The sequence below is a fragment of the Coturnix japonica genome, chromosome 15, assembly GCF_001577835.2.
Source record: "Coturnix japonica isolate 7356 chromosome 15, Coturnix japonica 2.1, whole genome shotgun sequence".
Taxonomy (NCBI): Eukaryota; Metazoa; Chordata; class Aves; order Galliformes; family Phasianidae; genus Coturnix; species Coturnix japonica.
In genome coordinates, this window is record NC_029530.1 from 8,562,471 (window position 1) to 8,583,455 (window position 20,985).

The window sequence follows — 20,985 nt, forward strand, 5'->3', positions numbered from 1 at the left end:
CCCCGCATGGCCGCCCCGGGCAGCAGCCGGCCCCGGGTTCCGGATTTACTCGGGGATGAGAAACAAGGAAGCGCCGCCCCACGTCGGAAATACGTTCAGACTGTGCTGGGAGCTGCTGTGCGGGCGGGGGAGGTGATGGCTGCGATGGGAGGTGGAAACTGGAGCGCTGTTAAGTGACCGGCCAGAAGGGCTCTGTCTCTATCGGATCCTTGTGCACGCCGGGACGTGGAGGCAGAATTGTGCTGGGATGGGCAGATTCCCGGTGCTGGCTCCTGCTCCCGGAGGAGCAGCTGCTGCTCGTTTGTCTTCCATGGGCAGAGCGCCCTGAGCACACATCACACACATCACACACATCACAGGGGTTGTTAGAGCTTCCCCAGCTCCCACAGTGCCCTTATGCTGCTGTAGAATGCAGCTGTTGTTTTGACACTTAACACAGGTTAGCTCTCTCATGTTCTTTGCCTGCAGACCCGATGGTTTTGTGTCCCCTGCCACCAATGCGCACACATTGGAGGTACACAGCACCTTGTCTTGCCCGTTGGGGAGCCGCTGTGACAGCCTGCAGAGCCAGATGAGCTGCAAGCAGCAGCATCTCTACTTTAGGGCTCACCTTGTCTGCTTTACAACGGTTTTGTTATATACAAAAACCACAAACTGATAACACTGCAGAATAAGGGCTGCTGATAACCCACGGGGCTGTTGGGTAAGGAAAGTCCAAGCTTCTCTCAATGTAAAGCTTTGGTATAAAGACAGAATGGTTGCTCACCACGCAGCGTCACTCCAAAGCCTTTGGGAGCTCCTGGCCTTGGACAGGATGGAGGCAGTGGACACGGATGCGTGGTCATCACATGCACTGCGGTATCATTTCCTCCTATCAGCCTGAAGCAGAGCCCGGCTCGCTCACAGCTGTTCCTAAAGGAGATGTGGGACATGCCACGATGGCCTGGCAGAGCTCACCCACCCACTGAATCTTCTGCAGGTCAGAATCCCATTTGACCTGTTTGGATGCTCTCCTGGAGTTGGTTGAAACCCAAAGTGGCTGAACTCTGGTTGAGATGCCTATAGATGTGGCTGCCATGGTTCAGCACCACCCCACTGCCTGCTCTGGTGTGCATCCCTTAATGTCATTGGAGCTGCCCCTTCTCTTGCCTGAAATGTGTTGAAAAATGAAGTGTAGTGGCCAAATATCTTGGACTGTGCGTTTTAAAATCCTGATGTATCCGTTGGTATCTGACATGACACCAGCTTATCTGGCCAAAGAGAAGTAGCTGCAAGCTAAGTGGAAGCTGACTCAGCCCTCTAGATAGATATGATAGAAACAGAAGAGCCATCCTCAGTCATGAGCCAGCAGATCAAATTCAGACATGACACAGATCACATTATAAAGGATATACGAGCAAGTGCTCCTTGCAGCTTCTGTGCTACAGAGACAAGTGAGTCAGCTGGGAGCAGCAGCAGGATTTATCCTGGAGCTCAAGACAGGGAAAACATAAACTGCAGAAACCTCCCCATTCAATTCCTATAACCTTGTGTTCTACCTTGGCCTCCTGGGCTTGTTCCTCCAGCTTTAGATTGCTTGAGCAATCCCTCTCCCTACCACCCTCCTCCATTCAGGTCACTTCTGAATATATCCCATTTGGCCGGGCTGCAGAGGAAGTCAAGTTGGGCCGCCTCCTCTTAAAGCCTTGCTCACATTTCAAGGCAGGCGTGCCGTGGTGGTGCATGCAGAACATGCCGTTGTGTTTGGGAGGTGGAAAACGGTGAGTGAGCATAAAAACCACTTGTAGGCAGAGCACTGCATCCCTGCTCAGCATCTCTCCTCCAGCACAGCACTGTGTACCTTCAGTGACCTGCCTGTGTGCTGCCTTATAGGCTTGGAAGGGCTGCAGAAATGCAGGTTGCCCTGCACACAGCAGGATGTGGCTTACCAGCTTAGTTCCATGCCAATCAGTGACTTCCTTTCATTTAAATCTCACTAGTTTTGGGGAATCCAGCACTCAGATGCATCCTCTTGTGCACATATGTTCACACAGTGCGTACAAAATAAAGGCTAGCTCAGAAGGTGGCACAATCTCTTCCCTACTGTTACAAATTATGAACAGAATTCATCTTAAATACTGGCAAAGCCAGTGTCCACTGGCCCAGCAGATGCATCCAGGCTCATTTTGAGATACATGCAGGCTGAGAGGTAAAGCACAGCTCATTCTGTGTGCACATACCCATAGATACAGGCACAAAAGCAACAGATTCTGGACTCGTGAGCCACAGTGCTGTGGTTGCAACCACACCAACTGAGGAACCAACGCTGATGTTCAAGGTGTACCTGCAGGGAGGCACCCAAAGAATTCCACATTGTCCTCTTGATGTTTTCCTTGCTGTGCAGTGTGATGAAACCCACACCACACGCTGTCTGAACGTCTGGCTGACCCCCTTCAGACAGCAGCGAAGAAACTCCTCGTATATTTAGAAGCCCTGCTCTAAGGTTACGTATCAAGATACATGCACACTGCTGTTTTGCAGAAAGCAGCTGCCCTGGAAGAAGCAAAAGATGCTAATCTGATCCAGGAGCTGAGGCCAGCAATTTCGAGTTTCCATCTGTCTCTGCCTGTAATACATGCAGGAAGGAAAAGAGAGTTGGACTCGGGGCAATAAGTGGAGCCTTCAGCATGCAGGGAGAGTGCAGAAAAAAACCTGGAAGGCTGGAGCAGCCATGTGAAATGAAGACTCTTCTCCTGACAAGAGCACAGATGTTGAGTTGAAATAATAAATCTTACTGCTTTCCAACCCCTCTACCCGCCCCATGCACACACACATCACAGAATAGCAAAAATCACACCATGCTCGAGACACCTGGGTCTGGGTCCATCAAACCTACAATACAATGATTTACTTGGACAAGGAGCGTGTTTGTTTCCAGTACAAGAGGATTTGTGTTCAACTGCATTTCTCAAGCATGGCTGGAAGCATATGCAAGCATAAATAAATGAAGAGAAATGATATCATTGCATCAGTAAAGCAAAAATAAGATTACCTATGACACGGGAGCACTAAAGGACATTAGAGGAATTGCTGCATTTTCCCATATCTGTCACATTAAGTGGTTTAATATAAAGCTTTTATTTTTATACCAATCAATAGCACTGCGAGGTAGCACCATTTATCTTCAGAAGCACCGAAGTTACAGTGGCTCAATTCCCATTTATCTCATGAGTGAGATTTCAGAGATGTTTACGAGCCTCAAGATGCAAGTTAGATTTCCACTATGGCTTTCAAAAGCATCCAAACAAATCAGGTGCCTCGCTGCTATTGATCGACATTCTCCTTAGGCACTCTGAGGACCTACTTCAAGTTGAGTATCCTCTAATGCTCAGAGAACTTTAAAACCCTTTCTCCCCTCCCACTCCACGTGCTTTGGTTCCATTGGCAGTGCTGGGACTTAACACTTGGCGGAAGGCAGGAAGTTGTTACACGCACTTTGATTTTCAGCATGTAGATGCATGAAGTTCCACTGCAGTGATGCAGGGGTGTTCGCTTCGAAATCCCACTGTTTGCTTCCACTGACTTAACTCTGAAATCTCCTGGCAAGTTTGGGAAAGGGAAATTACTGTTTGAAACAAAAAAATAGGAAAGAAACTGTACCAGAATGGAGATGAAGTAAAAGTAATTTTATTCCACTTCTCAATGACATTGTTGTATGTATTGTATCTGATAATAAGGCAAGCTACCCAAAGTCCCACAAGACGTTATCAGACCACTGAAACAGTATTCAGAGAAACAAAGAGAAGTTCACAGAACAGCCACTTCTTGGAGTCATCAAAACCAGCGGCCAGATTCTGCCTTGCACAAATTACATCAGTGTAAGTGCTGGGGAAATCAACTCATTCCACTGATAAGTGCAAAGTTTTGTACCGGAGTAATTAAGGACAGGCTGCGCATCACTGACTTCAATGAAAAACAGAGGCTGGCAGAAAGAAATGTGAAAGAAGCACATGAAAAACACAATATTGAGGCGCAGGAAATACATGCTACTTCCAGGCATACGCTTCAACAAGTACAGATTTCTGGGAGATATTTTTTTTTCTATTTTTTTTTTTTGTCTTTTTCTTTTTTATTTGAATGCTAGACATACTAGTACTCCTGCCAGGCATTGCTCACGTGCACCTGTAAAACTCCCATGCATTTCTGGGTATTCAGTCCAGATTTAGGAGAGTAAATGTAAGTTGGTGTGGCTTGCTTGAAGGTGTCATAACAATTAAAACAAATGGAGCAACAGTCACCAAAGACATCGTCATCTGTGCCAATGCTCGCAGTTCGCTCCTTTGAACATGGAATATTTGGGTGATAAAAAGAAATCCATTCTTTCAAACAGTTTCCAGCTAATTAGATCTAGTTGTCCCACTCTACATTTTTATAAGGTATCGAGAAACTGCAGAAATTTAGAGGGCATCCTTTGTGCAGCCTAAAGCTGTTCACTGAGGGGTAACACAGGATCAGCAAGTCTGTGTAAATCAGTGAGTGTAGAGAAGTCTGTCCATCTCTGTGCTGATATATGGACTATTCATAGCAAGACGAGGGGGTGAATTAAAAATAAGACGCAAACAAAGCAGAACAGAATGAAAACCTGACTTGCTATAGGAACAATAACAGAGGGATGAGAAGAACATCTGTTTAAAAAGAGCTTTTGTGAGATAAAAAAGGAAAAATTTCATATACATGGAGTTTAAGGAGAAAAACATGATTGGTGCAACTTTAGTGCAGGACTAGAACTGAGTTAAGGGAGTTCAGCAAGGAAAGACAACAAAACAGGAGGAAATCATTAAAAATATGGATGCTACAGAACAGAAGTATCTCCTCATAATTAAGGGATTGAAATCGGTCCCAGGTGGTGAGAAACCCAATGCGAAGACCTAAAAACTGGAGGTGAGAGGAGAAAGCAGCCACCGAGTCAGAGTACACCCACAGCATTACAAAACCACATTGTGGGACAAACCACAAACTCATTGTTCTGATCACGGCCTGATCCAAAACCCACTGGAGGTGACAGGAGTCCCACTAGCTGCGCATCAGAGCTCACACTGTGCACTAGAACAGTCGAGATAGGTTGGTTTTGGCTTGGCTCAGCCACGGAACGTCATGGACCCAGCACACGTTCCACATAGATGAGAAAGAAAAGGGAGTTGTTAGGGCAAGGTTATCACACTGGGGTGAAATAAAAACAACCCACTTCTTTATACTGAGGTTCTGTACAAATAAATAACTTGGAAAACCTGGTCACGCCATGCTGATTTACTAACTGGGCTATCACTGCATCCACCAGCAACATGCCTCTGCAGACTTGTAGGGTAAAATCTAACAGTCCGGAAAGATGGGTTTCCTTTTCTTCTTACTTTTCCTCTCCTGAGATTTACATGGTGCTGGATTCCAAGTGCAGTCCTGGTCTTCAGATAGCATGCTGCAAGGACACAGAAATGTAGTTTTGAAGGGGGAAAAGACAGAGAGTTTGCCTTGTGAGCTTAAATTATTAATTCTACAGATCTAATGGATACATTATTTAGTATCACTTGCTCTCTTGAAAAACATCCCTCCAGATTAGTGGTTCAATACCGCTTTGAATCAAAGCAGTGTTTTTAATGGCACCAGGTATCCGTCAGTCTGAACAGAGTTATTAAACTGGGTTGCTCAAATCAGTGCATGTTGGGATCTTCCACTTTGCTGAAGTTTGTGCCCTGTGCTTTGCTGTCAGCAAATCAGCCCCTGCAGTCAGACAAATAGGCTTCATTGAACCTTGCTTTGCTACAGAAGGGCTACTGACAGGCTTTATTAAAGAATGGGAGAATGGTGGTAGTGGGTGAGAGCAAACAGCCTGACCCACACCATCCTGCCCAAACAGTGACATACTGCAGATGCCTTGGAAGCATGTAAGAAAAGCCCAAATCCTGTAGGATATTTCTCTCTTTATTGCCTCCCAGCCCTGGCAATCTGTAGCTTTCAAACTCTCTGAGGCTGAGATTCTATCTGCATCTTTGCATCTAAGCTTTCTTTCTTAACTGCCCTTCTAGCACTTCCAAATAATCTGCATTTTTGGTGCCTGTTGTGAGCAGCAGCAATCAGTTCCACAGCAGCACTGTACTTCACATGAAAAGGATCTTCTAGCTTAAAGCTGCTTTCCTCTGATAGCTCTCAATCTCATAAGAGACATCAAATAACCCCACTCTACCTCCCTTTGCTGCCTCCAGCTCCTGGCCTTTGACTCCCACATTTTCCAATCCATTTGTCCATTCTGTCTTCCCACACACAGAGATTTTTTTCATACCTTTCAGATCTTCTCCATTATTTTATTTACTTACTTTTGTCTCCTACATCTTTTTCTTTGAGAGCTGAGTGTCACCTATCAGTAAAGCATTTAATCTTGCAGTTCAGTTTACTCTCTAACCAGGCATGCTGCAGCAGATTAACATCTCATACAGGCTGTGGCACATAGCACTGCCCAACTTCACTTTGCTGTTATGTCTCCTCACAGCAGACAAATACAGCCCTTCTCTCACTGCAGTCCTTGATGGACAACATGCCTATGAGCACATATGCACAGTTATGCTCAGTGGTGACACAGATACTGGTTTGAGTTACATCTGAGCAAGCACTGTAAATGCAGTTCAGTGCAATGGACTGGCAAGACATGAGTGCAGAAGAAGCTGACAAGACAGGTTAAAAGTCAGAGAATGGAGGAAGTAGAAACAGGTTGGAGTGGAATGGGTGCACAGTGCAGCTTATCCCTTGGTGACTCCTCTCCATAACAAGGAACGCACCCGTTTATGTTGATCAAAACAGACCAGTCAGCTCCAGCAATGAAAGCAATGCTCTCCCCTTGTCTGCATTCAGGGTCAGGACTGCAGAAAGTAGATGATTCCTAAGTGTGGGGTGGGCCCTATTTCAGGCTCTGTGTGTATATGTTTGTTAAAGATGTCAATATTGAGTACAAATGAGGCTCTCCAAAGCAGCAGCACAAGCTCAGAGTTGCCTTTGCACTGAGTAAACCTGTAAAATAGAAACTCGGTGCTGTTTATTCCATGCAGGTGTCTCCTGCTGTTATTTCTCTGTTACCTCCCAAGGTAGGAACCAGCTGAAAAGTGAAAGGACCTTCCTCTTCCTGAGCCCATCAGTCCCTGCCCATCTTTTTGGTCAGTAAGATACAAAACAGCCCTTTGAGTGCTCCTGTGCTCTGTGACTTGTTACCAGATGCAGGTCCGTCATCTCATCCACCAGATCCTGGGCAAAGAGAGCTCTGTGGGCAGCTTACTCCAGGTCACTCCCCTTGGCAGGCTATCTGAGTCTCACAGGCAATCACAAATTACTGCAGTGATGAATTACAGGCATCAAAACTGCTTCTGTCATGCTCCTTCTTATTCATTCCACAATTCATAAGCAACAGATTCAGCTACAACAGTCCAAATGAACTGCAGGATCATGTATGCCTGACCTTGCTGTCCTCCAAGGGAGTATAATCATTACTGGGGATATAATTACTTGTTCAAACAGGGAATTTCTCACACTGCTTCTACCATTTCTACCCATACAACCCCTGATGGGTGGGTTTTCTCCTGGCTGAGAGACTGGTGGGGTTCCAGGGGAGCCCTTCTCAGCTCTGCTTAAAGCACAGGACTAAGTCCATGTCTAAAGCAGGAAGAAACACACAACAGGTTCAGGTACTAAAAAGCCAGAAGAGACATCAGGAAAAAGAAAAAAGAATTGGGTTTTTTAATAGGGCACAAGTTTTGTTGTTCAGAGGACTCTGAGTTTCATCACATTAGATGCTGACCTTATCAAACTAGTCTTCTAGAAACACCATTCACAGGGAACAAGCTACTTTCCAGTGAATGCTGAAGGAACTATGTCCAGATCTGGAGACATTTGAGCACTCATTTCCCAACAGTTTCAATGAGAGATGCTCAAAGGTGGCAAAAAAGGTCTTCAGCAGTTAAGAGTTTGTACAGATGATGGCATGAGACTGTGGCTGCAGTGGTGATGAGCTGCAGGGCACTGCTTCCAAAACTGCCTGACACATCAAGTGCATCGACCCAGATGAGGCTTCAGATGTGGCTGTCAAGGTCACAGCTGTGGGGAATACTCAGTGCTCCTCTTCAGAACTGGGGTGATTGTGGCCACTCCTGAAGGAGCTGCACTCTGACTGAGGTGCTGAGTGTCCATGGGAAAGGGCTCAGACTGCAAACCACTGGGGTGTATTAACCAACAGCACTGCTTTCTTCTCTGAAGACCAGCAGGGGCTTTAGAGACTCTGTAGAGTGAGAAGAGATGAAGTACCAACACGACTTAGAAATGAGATGGTGAACAGCAAGCATAGGGCTGTGGAAGAATAATAATAGGAAACTATCCTAATGATAGTTTTCAGTGGGACTCGTATCCTTTAAGACTAAGAAAAGCCAGAAGGAAAATCAGCAGGAGCAACTGGCTGATATGGTAGTTGGTAAATGCATGAGAATGAATCCTGGAGGGGTCAGGGTTGTCCACATTCTGGTCAAGTCTAAATTAGCTTCCACGAAAAATATGTATGTGTGTCATAGAAACATCAAATTGTGCCTCGTGGCAATCAAACAAATCAGTGACAGGGCTGACTCATTCTATTAAGGCCTCTTGGTACCATTTTGCCAATACCAAAGCATATTTATTAAATCATCTAGGTTTGCTTTGCGTGAGCAGAGATTAAATAGTGGCTGTATATAACGAAGACAAAAGTACACATGGATATCAGACAACTGCATACAGCACGCAATGCCATCCATGCCAGTCATATGGCAAACTCAAAACCAATTCAGTATAAAATATAAATGGCCAAGAGAAAGGAGACTCGGGTAAGTATAGAGGGTGGAAAGGGCAGCTAAGTGCCCCTGTTCACTCATTTTCATGCTAGAAAAATAAAGAATATTGCCACCCCTATCAAATACTGAGGGGCTGAGGAGGGGGAGGGAGGTAGTAAAGGGACAGGAAGACCAGGGAGCAAAGTGAATCCACCACAGCTGTCACTTCAGCCCTCACAAACTGGAAGTACCATTTGGCCAAGATACCTCTATGGAAACTATTCACTGGAAACAAGAAATTAATAACCCAGCAGCATGTCGAGGATTCCCGGGCACCTAAAAATGCTTCTACCTAATGCAGACATCGTCCTTAAAAATAGAAAGACAAAACTCAAGAAGATGAGTAATAGAGTCATATTATACTGATTTACCTCTGCATACTTCAATGAGGGTAGGACGGAGATGCTTACAAATACTAGCTAGATGTTAAATGCTAAACCACTACTAACATCTCTCAGTGGGCAAAAAGAATCGCTCACATTCAGTAAACAGGATCTCACTGTAGGGGAAGTGAAATATCAAATGCAGTTGAATGTAGACATTTGTGCCCCAGTTAATGTGAATGCTTCAATTCAGTGTTTCCTGACACTCTTCATGCCGTCCTTCTCTCCCCCTGCTTGAAAAAGAGCCTGAGCTGCTCCCCTTGTACTCTCCGTGTTTGGGAAGCGATGAGGTGGCAGAATCAAACCGAGGAATTTACTGCTGCTGTCAATTACAGGACTTGGCACTCCCAGCCTGACCTGACTTGGTTTTAAACCCGCAGAGGGCTAAACAAACCCTATGCAGGCTGTGCTAAAAAGGGATTCACGTTTGCAAAATGCAAAGGATAATAATGAATGAAACCATGGCTTCTGCTTTGGTGGCACCGGGCGCTGATATCCCAGAGCACTGGACCCCATTGCCATTAACTACTGAGATCCACAGGGCACATTGAAGTGTTGCACATGTTTGACCAGCAGCTCTGTTCCACCCCTCAGAGATGTCCATGTTTCAGCTGAGGTGATCTCTATTTTTAGTTTACACATGGGTTTGTATGGTGAGTTGGGAAGCCTAGGGGATAACAGGGTGGTTTTGACTGCCTTTAGCTCCTTATTCTGCAGCCCCTGCATAGACAAGAAGTGCTTGCATTGGAACTGACAGCGTTTTGCTTACCGTTGTGAAATGAACTACGCAGTAGATTCCAATGATGACAAGGCCAATGATAATGGATGCAACTGCAACCCAGAGCGCATTGCGGCCCAGTCTTCTTGATCCTTCTATGTCTCCTTGGTTATAACTGTTTAAAGCCTGTAAAATAAATAATAATAATAATTAAAAAAAGAAGACCAAAGGTGATTTAATTAAAGTGATTTAATTCTCCTGAATACGAGTCCCTCCAAAGTACAAGGGATCTCAAAGGTGATGCTGCCAATGAATTCACTGTAGGAGCTGAGCCACGTTGGAAGGCTTCATGCATCTTTCTCTCATCAAAGCAAGGCAAGTTACAACACCAGTGACTTCTGCAATGTGGAAATGTCATCATCTTCAGCTTGGGAAACACAGATGTTGTGAATGCCTCAAATGGCACTGGGAATGCCATTCAGTTACACCATGCTATCGACGTTCAAAACTTCATTTAGCCTTAATGCTGAATTTCATACTATTTTAATGCTGTGTAACTTCCACCAGCACGTTATCCCAGATCTAACAGCTGCATTCTTTGTTCAGATCTCTACCACTGATGAAATGGAAACAACTCACTATTTATCTCTACTCTTTTTCAGAGAGAAGCACTGTGGCTACTGAAGTTTGCTTAGGCTTCATGGGATGCCAAGCAATGTTTGTAGAGCCCTTTATGCCAAGCGGAAAAATAATGTCAGGCATTATCTCTGTGTGGTCTGTCAATTAGTGAACATGGAAGCTAATGGACTAGATACATCCTTGCTGTTAGCACTGCAGCAGATACGCTCTTGCCAAGGCAGTCCCAGAGCAATGAAGCCCTTATTCCTAGAATTGCATCTCAAGGATAAGTACAGGTATTTGCTCTCTTGTGTCTGAGAAAGAGTGAGCTGCTGATGCACTCTTGCCCTTAAAGAGAGCATTGATAGATTTCTCCTCTTCCTGGCAGCCTACATACCTAAACATTTCTCTATTACAGTTCCTTTGAGAATATCTCTAATTCCTCTCTTGGCTGTCAGATTTTGTTGGCATTGGCTAATGAACTTCAATGGGGTAAGTGGGAAGAGATGGAAACGATGGGCACAGACATGCAGGATGACTGCCCAAGGCTTGTTTCCACACAACACTGGGCTGGCCACACATGGCTGTTCCAGCAGAGGAGCAGTGGCACAGCTACCCCTGGTTCTCCATCAACACAACCTCTTGTTGATAGGGTTGGCTGGCACAGATCCTCTTGAGCAAGCAACTCCACTGTTCTCAGCAGTCCTGTCTATAGAAGAAAAGCTTTCTTAGGTTTTCTCCAAAAAGCCTTTCAGGAAGGTCAATAAGTGGAAAATGGTCCACGCTGGAATTGAGCAGGTTGGCTTCTCCTTCCTCTGGCAGAAGAACGTGGCTGTGACCACAGGGAGAATCCTGGAAAAGCATCACTGACACCCCAGCCCTGACTTTGCTTCTCAGCCCAAAGGACAAGCTTTGCATGAGATCTGAGTGGTCCCCATGCATGTAGTCTCAAAAAAGTAAGGCCAGAGTTGTAAGGAAGGCACAGCAGCATAAACTTGCAGCTCTGTGGCATTTTGCTAATGCATTTAGGAAGCCTGGAGAACACCCGAGTGATTCCTGCAGGTGCTTCATAAATAATTCACCCTGTGCAGCTCAATAAGCAATGCCATTTTAATATAAATCTGCGACAAAGAGCAGGAAAACAGCATTAATGACAAAGAAGAGGATTTGGGAGAGACAGGAAGGAGACAAAAGCTTCTTTATTAAGAGGCTTAAATGAAATGGTGTAATTTAGACAGCATCCAATGGGGAAAAAAAACCAAAACAACGAGGTTATGGGGTAAAGCTCTTTGAAATTAACTTACTTCCATCTCCTTCAAAGAGGCCTTGGATTGAGCCTTCAGTTTTCAGTGTGGTAGGCAACATTAACTGCTAAAGCTGTCCACGTTAGCTGTGAACTCTGAATCCCTTCCAACGTGCATTTTCTTCTCCACGCTGCCACAAGGCTGCTTATGGGAGAAGCAGAAGTGGTACAGAAATCTTCCTCCCCATCTCTTAGAACTCTGGGCAGACCAGACAGAGGTGCCCTGATCAATATTTTCTGTGCTTTTGCAAAAGCCAGACTGTCACAAATCTTATTTGACTGTGCCTGGAAATGAGATACTTGCCCTAACTCAGACCTAAAGGAGGAACGAGATGTGCTGGCTCAGTGTGACTCCTCACTGCGAGCAACAAACAGGAGGAGAAAGAAGAGGGAGCTGGGGGGATAACTCAGAGACAGCACAGTTTGTTCTGCAGGTTGTTCAGCTCTGTGCAAACGCTGCACTTCTGCCACTCTGGGGACAAGTTGAAAGTGTTGTGGGAGAGGAAAGTTGGACCATTTTGCAGAGATGAGGATGGTGTGAACATGCTTAAGAATAGCTGATGAGCCTCGTTTCTTCTCATCCAAGTAGGTACCAATGTTCCACAAGGTGTTAGATGTCCGTGTACCCAAAAGGCACTTAGAAAAGCCACCTGGACTTGGATGACCAGTCTGCCACATAAATCTTTGAAACAAAGACAACTGGAGGTGCTGTACTGAGTAAGGCCAACAAGGTTCATGGAACTACCAGGCCACAGCAATGGCAGAGAGCAAGAAAAGTTTGTCATCACAATAGGGAGAGCCTGAGAAAGGTCCAAAAATAAAGTCAGCTAAGACCTGGAATGGGAAGATTTGTACCCCTAAAGGTGAGAAAGGAGTGAGAAAAGCAGTGCTAGGGCTGTAAGTGGGGCAACAGAAGAGACAGAAGACGAACCTGTCATTTAATTTGGGGGTGTGTCGGAGCCCAGACTCTACTTTTAGCAGGAATACTATTTTCATTGTCTGAATTGAGAACGCTTAAGGAGGACAGACGCACACAAACAGGGTGTGAAAGGGGCAGGTCCCTCTGCATGCCAAGGGGACTTTTCCAGCAGGGTTTATCTTAGGCAGTGGAAATTAGTACAGAGAATTCTGCTCTTGTGGGTCCATGCCTCTTCTGACACAAGATCTCAAGCCACCTATACAAACTATAGTAAGGAAAGAAGAAACCTGCTCTTGTATCTCAGCATCAGCACTTAGCAGCTCTAGGAAACGTGCTCAGAGAAAGGGGGGATGTAGATCCCAGTGCAGTGATAAAAAGCAGAACCTGAGGCAGAGGTGAATGGGGCAGAGATAGGTTCCAGCTCCAAAAGGAAGGGGATGGAGCTGTGGGAAACAAGCCAGACGTGTTATTTTCACAGAGAAAATGGAAAAGAATAACACTGGAACAAAAGGCATTTGCACACAGTGGAACTTATTGCTTGAGTTTTAGGTTCCCCACCTTTCAAGGGATTGCGCAGCTGTGACCTGCACAGATTGTTTTGCATTCAGGAAGTGCTCTTCCCACCCCGGTTTCCATATATCCCACAGAGACAGTTGCTTCAGCCTGACTCCTAAAACCTGCATGAACTTCAGCTGGGGCGTGGGCAGACGTTCCTCCATATGGGGTGCAAAAGTCTTTAGAGGCCAAACTCTGCCCTCAGCATTTAACTTCTGTGCAGCCCTGAAGTGAAAGCTCTGTCACAGCCAACAGATGCCCACAGCCCCGGATCATCACCTCTCACCCTTTTACATAGTGCCTGCAGTGCCCACTACCTGAAGGGGTGCTGGGTACCAAACCTGGCAGATTTCAGCTTCTCAAATCAAAGAAAGGAGTGTAGTGTCTGATGGACAACAGCAAAAACAATCAAAAAGACGGCTAAAATTTGTCTTTTCTGAACAAAAGTGGTCATGAAGATGGCTTGGAATGGCTCCTTTAAGAATTTAAGTGCATACTCCAACATCAGGGTATGATTTGTGATCAGTCTTGGTAGCGTCAATAGAGTTTGTTTTAGTATACTTTGGAGATGGGTAATTATTCTATCGGCCAATTGCAAAAAGAAACAGCTACATTTTCTCTTACCTTTTCAACCTGGCTGTCAGAGAAAAGGAGGAAAATACACAACACGTTTAAAAACCTTTCCAGCTCCTAAACAACAGACACACATTGCAGCGTTACTGATTACCCTGATGATACGTCCTATCAGAAAAGTCTGGACCTGACTCTGCAACTTTCAGCCTGGAGAAGAGGATTCTGTTCACACAGTCCTTCCTGTTTTAACGGGATCACTGCATCATTAAAGACTGTGCAAATGGGTTACGGCATAGGGGAGTGAGCCTGTTCTCTGAGCATGCTGAAAGAACACAAAGCTTTTATGCCCATAGTCCAGAATCACGGCCGTTTCATCTGCTTTTCTTGCAGGCAAATTCAGCGTCGTGCAGAAGAGCTTTTTTACTGCAAAAAAAGCGGCACGATCGGACTAGATGAGCTGAAGCAAACAGCCCGTAACTGATGTGCAGCCCTGATTGCTGCTCCCCGGCTGCCGCTTTCACAGTCTGTAAGTCCAACTCAGCGTGCAAGTCAGTCGATGCAACAGATCACGTTAACTGGGATGAACTTCCCTCCTTCACACAGCCTGGGACTGAAAACTCGCTTCGAACCTCCTTTCCCCCCGCGTCTGTCACCCGATAAACCTTTCTGAGCCTGTCCCCGTTAGGACAGCGGTACGGACCCCCCTGCTGATGCTCTCTACCCACTAACCAGGTCCGCACACACCGCCCTATGTCCGCTCCCCGGACTCTCCTCCGCTCCCACTCTGCCCCTTCCAGCGGCTGGGAACGGCTCCGAGCGGGAGCAGATCGCCCTACACGCACCCGCAGCCCCAAGCCGGGGGTCGCGCACTCAGGGCTGCCCCCTCCCTCCGCGGTTCGACTCACCATGACGGCAAAGACGAAGGCTACGATGTTGATGGGATACGCGGGGCAGAAACAGGCGAGGATGCTGAGGAGCAGGTAGTTCTTGGGCCGCGGTTGCGGCGGACCGTCGGGGAGTTCATCCTCGATGTTTGTCTCGGGGCTGTTGTCCAGAGCCCTCTTGATGTCGGTGCCGGCGGGGAGCGAGGACATGAGGCTGCGGCACGGCGGGCGGGCGGCTCGGAAAGCCCAGCGCCGCGCACCGGGCAGGCGGGACCCCACGACGGCACCGAGCCAAGGGAGCCGCCCGGTGCTGCACAGCGCTTCCCAAAACGGCCAGCAGGGGCTTCACTATTGAGAAGCGGCGCAATGCATCCAAGGAATGGGGGGAAAATAGGTGATGAAGCTAAAAGACACGCGGTGCTCCCCGGGCTTTCCCTGTCCTTTGGTTAAGTGTCCTTTAACTGCGCTCGCATCATCCCCCTGGAGGATTTCCCTAGCTCTGGCAGCAAATGGCATCAAGGCTGCAAAGGCATTTCCTTTGGTCTGGGCTGACCCCTAGTAAAATGCTAAACTTAGCCAAAACATGAAAGATTGGCTGAAAATAATCTACTCAAAGAGTTTGGTGGCTCAGGCCTGGCGTATTTTGGCTTATCCTGGGAGTTCTTCGTCCACTGAAGTTATAGCCAACAATGAGGTGTGCATGGAGCTTTATGAATGAGCCACCCATAGCAATGGCAGCTTTGCAGTTGCCTCAAATGGAGCCATTGCTTCCTGTCTGCAGATGTCATCCTACAAGACATAATGCCATCAACACAATAAAAATGTGTGTGTAAGTGCAATGTTTCCTTCCACAGGCACTGGTCGTCTTTCAGGCTGCATCCCTGAAATGTAACATAGAATAAGAATCTACTGATCTATAAACACGATGAAAGAACCGACTTTAGGAAGCAGGAAGAAATGCCGAGGTTACATCTGCCTGCCAAGTCACCCATTAGTGCTTGGGCACGGGCTCTTCGGAGCTGTAAAACCACTGATGTGCTCCTGGGGGACTTGAAACACACACCAGACGAGCTCAGAAGAAGCAGTTTGTATCACACTGCACTTTTGTATCACACTGCACAGTTACTTTTAGAATCGATTTCAATAGGGATGGAGAACATGGACTCACCCTCTGCAAGACATGTGGAGCTATGGGAGATGTCAGACACTCAGGGCAATTGGTGCTAATGACAACTCATTAAGAGGTTTGTGAGACGGAGGCGGTTATTGCAGCTGAATTTAGTGGTTTGAGAAGATGGGCTGAAACACAAGAACTGTATCATGTTAGGAGAACACTGCTTACATTCTGAATGGCACTGACTTGTAGGTAGATGGGATACAAACAAATGGGATACTCAGATAATAGTATGGCTTCATGTCCTGCAGTGACAGAAGGCAGCTGATCTCCAAGAACCTGGGGAAGATTCTGAGCTCAGAGGGAAGCACTGCTGTGCTGAGACGGCTCAGCAGGAAGCTGTGACATTATTTGAAGGCATGAACTTGAATTTGTTGGGGAGAAATCGTATAGAAACAGCCCTCCAAGGGAATGAGTCACAGCACCCAATAGATGTACATACAGCCTTGCACTTCAGCCTGAGCCCTGAAATGGCTACACTGTGGGCTCAAGCCATTCTGACAAGAGCAGACAAGATGTTCCCAGAAGCCTTTCTCCATTCAAAAGATGGTCTGGGGATAGGAGGTCACAGTAACAGTCAGTGGCCATAGAGGGCTCCATGCTGAGCTCTACTTATCTGAAGGAAAAATTCTAAGTGTCTTCCAATGTTCAGCCTTGTTATCCTTCCCAATGGGACTGTAAGCCTGCCTACCTTGTAACCCTGAGGGAAGATCAAACTATAAACCCAGGAGACTGGAAATTATGTAGTTCATTTCCAACGCCTAAAATTCCCGTGCTGTATCCACTATTCAGCAGGTTAAAATTCTTCACGACAATGAAAAACATCCGTGCTTTACAAGAGGAACAAACAAACCTGCAGGGATTGAAGCTGTTCATGCACAGCAGGGTTGGTACTTCTGTCATGTGGATGAATGCTCTGGCGTTCCCCCTCCCCAACAGGCAGAGTTGAGGCACATGGAAGTGGACTGAAGCCTCCCATAGCCCAAAAAAGCTCCTTTTACTCAATGGGACTCCAGTATTCTCTTGCGAACAGCTCAGGTAATGTTGTTTGTATAGCAGAGCTTGCAGATGGAATGGTTTGCACGGGCATGTTGAAAGCACAAAAGTGACTTCAACATGAAAAGAAATGAGAAAGGAGAGATTTGGGAAGCTGCTCCATGCCCTTTACTGGTACCTACTGTTCAGCAACTCTAGGTAAATACTGGGATCAAAGGAAACTGTTGCAATGAGCCACAAAAACATTCTTGGCTCTGAAGTAAGTTTCTCTATTGACAAAACCCAGAGTGCTCAAACCATTCAGGCAGAGTGAGATAATGACAAACTAATCATCCTTTATCTTGGAATCTGAAACTAACCTCTAAAGGGCCCTTGAATTCCAATTGATTTGCTGGGAGTCTAGCAAGGGTGTTATTAATTTATGAGGCTGAATCAGATAGGTACAGTTAATTGGTTTTCATGCATATTAAATATTCACACAGTTATACTTTTCCTCAGACAGGGAGCTGCTGTGTTATTTAACCCAATCCTGTAGTCAAGTGGTACAAGAATAATTCTGATGGTGATTTCTCAACACCATGGCAGTAGGTGGGCTTATAAAGAAGACTCATTTGAAAATTACCTCTTTTCCATGATAATCTGACAGTGTCAATATCTGTCCATGGCAGAAGGTGTTGAATCTGCCCTTTGCCATAAGTAAATGAGAACAGTCAGAAATTAAGGATCAGAATCCCGTTGGCTTTCTTTTTGGCCAGCATATATGCATTACTTCAAGAGTTAATTTAGACCTATTTCTGAGGCTGTTCACATCACTGTCATGTGATGAGAATTCCTTTTGCAGCTGTATTTCTGTGGGTATAACTGAGTCAGCAGTACCTGTGGGGCTGATGCAAAACTCCACCACTGGATCTGGTCTGTGCCCATAACATAAGAGGTATCAGGAGAGAAATGCTTTTCTTTATCTAAATGTAACTTTGCTATTTTATCCTTGCAGCCGTATGCTCTTATTTTTCATTCTGGACTTTGGCTTTGCAAGCATCTAAAGTCCCCAATGAACTGTTGCTTTGGTAAATTATTAACAATAAATTAATGCGTGATCAAGGAAAACATCCAGATTAAAAAATCGGAGACTTTTTCCATTCACTTCTATGCTTCTGAAGTACCATCATCATTTAAAGCCAAGAAGTAAGCTGAGTGATCAAACCTGCTAATGCTTAAACACGTGTGAAGATGTCTCTATATATCTGCCATGATCTCTTTCTTTCCATCTCCTGGCTTCTGACCTGCCTCATTTAGTCACACAACAGCGTCAAAGAACCTGTTCCCACAGCTCAGACAGCGATGGGCATCTGCTCAGTGCTGTGGGTGACCTGTTTTGTGCAGCGAGGAGCCCTTATTTTACCTCACTGTCCCATTTTCCTAGAAATAGTTTGTGTTCTTGGAAGTTTTTCTCCTTGTGATTGGCAAAGCAATCTGTTGGAGCAGCACCCTCAGTTAGTGGGATCTCTCTTACATCACCTCCAACATCCAAAAGCAGAGCATCAAAGCTCACCTATGTTTGATTTCTTTTAGAATCCATCAGATGGGTTCCAATAGCCCAATGGGAGTTTGCATGCCTTAGGATTATATACAGGGGAGATGAACTGCAGGCAGGAATATTGCTTATAGGTCACCTGTAAAGCACGTTTTGAATCCATCACTATGCTCATAAGTGTTCTTAGCAGAACTCGAGCAAAGCTGCAACTCTGGCATTTGTATTACCAAAGGAATTTCAATGGTGGTTTGCTGTCTAATTCTTACTAGCAAATAACAGGTAAATGATGTTCTGAATAATTTTCCTACGTTCTAATGCGTATGAGAGCATTGGAGTATTATTTAATTCTATTTCATCTCAACCTGTTAAATAAGGCATTTTGCAGTGAATTTAATTAGTTCTAATTCACCACAGAGTGAATCTGGAATTGCTTTCACAGACATCTGTGAATCAGCTCTGGCTTCACACAGGAACAAACTAGAGCAAGACTTGGCTGGAAGTGTTGTTGTTCAGGGACCAGTAGCATCACTGACAAATAGAGCAGGGTTTGAACAAAAAGGCTAAATGCACCCATTTGGGACTGTTTGGATCTGGATTCGGATATGAACTTGTGGGATAAGCTGAATACTAATTGACCTATAAATTATTAATATGCTTAGCACTTGTCTATTGTGTAGCATCCCCATAGGACCATCTCTCCTCACACACATACATGTGTTCTCTCCTTTCATTAAGATACTGTAATTAGAGCAGCCATCTGGGTTTGACTGATCAACACCTGTGCAGCTTTACTTCAATGGAATGGCAGTGGGCTAAATCACACAGGTGAACGCAGCTCAGAACTCACTGCGCTACTGCAACAGGAGGCCATTTAACAGGGACAAAAGCAACCAAGACACTGCTTCTGGGCTATGAAACCCACCAGGAAATAACTTGGATGTACACACAACAGAATGGGATTCTTTTTCCCTTCCCTTCCCCTTCCTCCTCCCCCCCCCATTTCCAAAAGCAAAAGGTTGTTTTTCATCATATCTATCTCACCCACTTGGATCAGATGGGTCACCACTGTTCCTCTTCTATAACAAATGGGAATGGTTGGGTGTTACAATCTTCCCTCCACACTTTTTTGCATGTAGTTTTCATGTAGACCACACATACTTTGCTGCAACGTGCTCTGCTTTTTAAACACAGTTTGGAGAGCCATGGGTAGGAAACAGGCAAATCTTTGTTAGGATACCCTGCAAAACAGTCAAATAAATTATCTATGCAAGAGGATGTTTTGTTTTGATGGCTGTTACAGTAATCTACCACTGGGAATGAACTGAATGTCACATTTACCAGCTGTGATGGATTCTTTTAAGAATCCATGACAATTTCTATTACAAGGCCTATGCCCATTATATGTAGTCGGGTATAATTTGCAATGAAATGTACTAAAACATAGCCAACCTAATAAAAGGCAATATAAAGCATACAGGAAACAAACAACCCATCTACCAGGAGAAATAAAACAGGAAAGAAATGTCAACAAAGAAGGAAGGCTTTCTTTCTCGTCCTTTCCCTCCTCCAGACTCTAATTCTGTCCCTGCAAAGTGCACCTCTGGTGCATGAAGTGACCAGCCTGAGCTTGGATGGTTCATTTGGGCTAATGGAGTTTGTGAATAGCTGCTCTATTAGCTGAAACTGTATGGACCAAAGCAGACAGAACAGATCCAGCAGCTCAATCACACATTCTTGGACCTTTGTCAAATTGCTTGGAGTCCTGGTGTGTCTATCTCCTGTGTGTTACATGGGTTACTTTGAGCCTGCCTGGAAAAGCTGTGCTGAAAGAAGAAGCTGAAGATTGTGAGATGTTCACAAAAGTATTGGGGGGAATCCAAGATAAATGCGGAGGAAAAAACAAAACACATCAAAAAGTTTTAAAAGCCCAAATCTTCTTTCCTGCAGATCATAGAATTGTTTAAGTTGGAAGAGACCCTTAAAGGCTGTCCAGCCCTGCAATGAATGGGGGAAGCAAAGCAAATCACATCCAAAAAAGGACACTCCATAACTCCAAATCACCCCTTGGGGTGAACTACAGCAAGGCTACAGCTTGTTATAGGGGTTTTATAGAATCATTAAGGTTGGAAAAAGCCTCTAAGTTCCACAAGCCCAACACCAACCAAGCTCATAGCAGAGAAGAATAAAAGATGATTCGATTTCTTTCCAAAGGAGCAGTCCCCATCATTACCTGTTTCCAGAAGCATTACTGATGAACTCCAGCTCCATTATCATTTCTTATACATGAAGAAAACTCTAAACTTTCTCATCTGCATCTTCCCTTCAGTGAGGAAGGGCAAGGTGAAGGTTTCATCACTCAACCAGGGGAACCCAGCCTTTAAATGAAGGTTTCTTTCTGTTTGCCTGTAATATCAGCTGCCACCACAGGGTGACACGGCAGCACAGACAATGAAAC

At 45.4% G+C, this 20,985-nt stretch overlaps 1 protein-coding gene across 2 annotated transcripts; it reads right to left on the reverse strand.

The window, feature by feature from the left end:
• Nucleotides 1–3,650: 3,650 nt before the first annotated feature.
• Nucleotides 3,651–19,484, reverse strand: TMEM233 (transmembrane protein 233). Of its 2 annotated transcripts, XR_004309036.1 has the most exons (4): nt 14,848–19,484; nt 10,026–10,160; nt 7,817–8,293; nt 3,651–5,452 (listed from the first exon to the last, which is right to left on the reverse strand). XR_004309036.1 is itself a non-coding variant. In XM_015878442.2 (3 exons), exons 1-3 carry the CDS (start codon nt 15,034–15,036, stop codon nt 5,441–5,443), a joined length of 336 nt encoding a protein of 111 aa, XP_015733928.1. In that variant the 5' UTR covers nt 15,037–15,127; the 3' UTR covers nt 3,651–5,440. The 2 variants fall into 2 exon arrangements, 1 of the variants encoding a protein (XP_015733928.1); XM_015878442.2 differs by lacking the exon at nt 7,817–8,293 and having other exon boundaries at nt 14,848–15,127.
• Between the last annotated feature and the right edge of the window lie 1,501 nt (nt 19,485–20,985).

Bases quoted from the DNA above. Each gene is read 5' to 3' on its own strand.
- TMEM233 (XM_015878442.2), bottom strand. From the start codon at position 15,036: ATGTCCTCGCTCCCCGCCGGCACCGACATCAAGAGGGCTCTGGACAAC. The intron at 10,161-14,847 runs GTGAGTCGAACC...TTTATTTTACAG, and splicing joins CCTTCGTCTTTGCCGTCATG to GCTTTAAACAGTTATAACCA.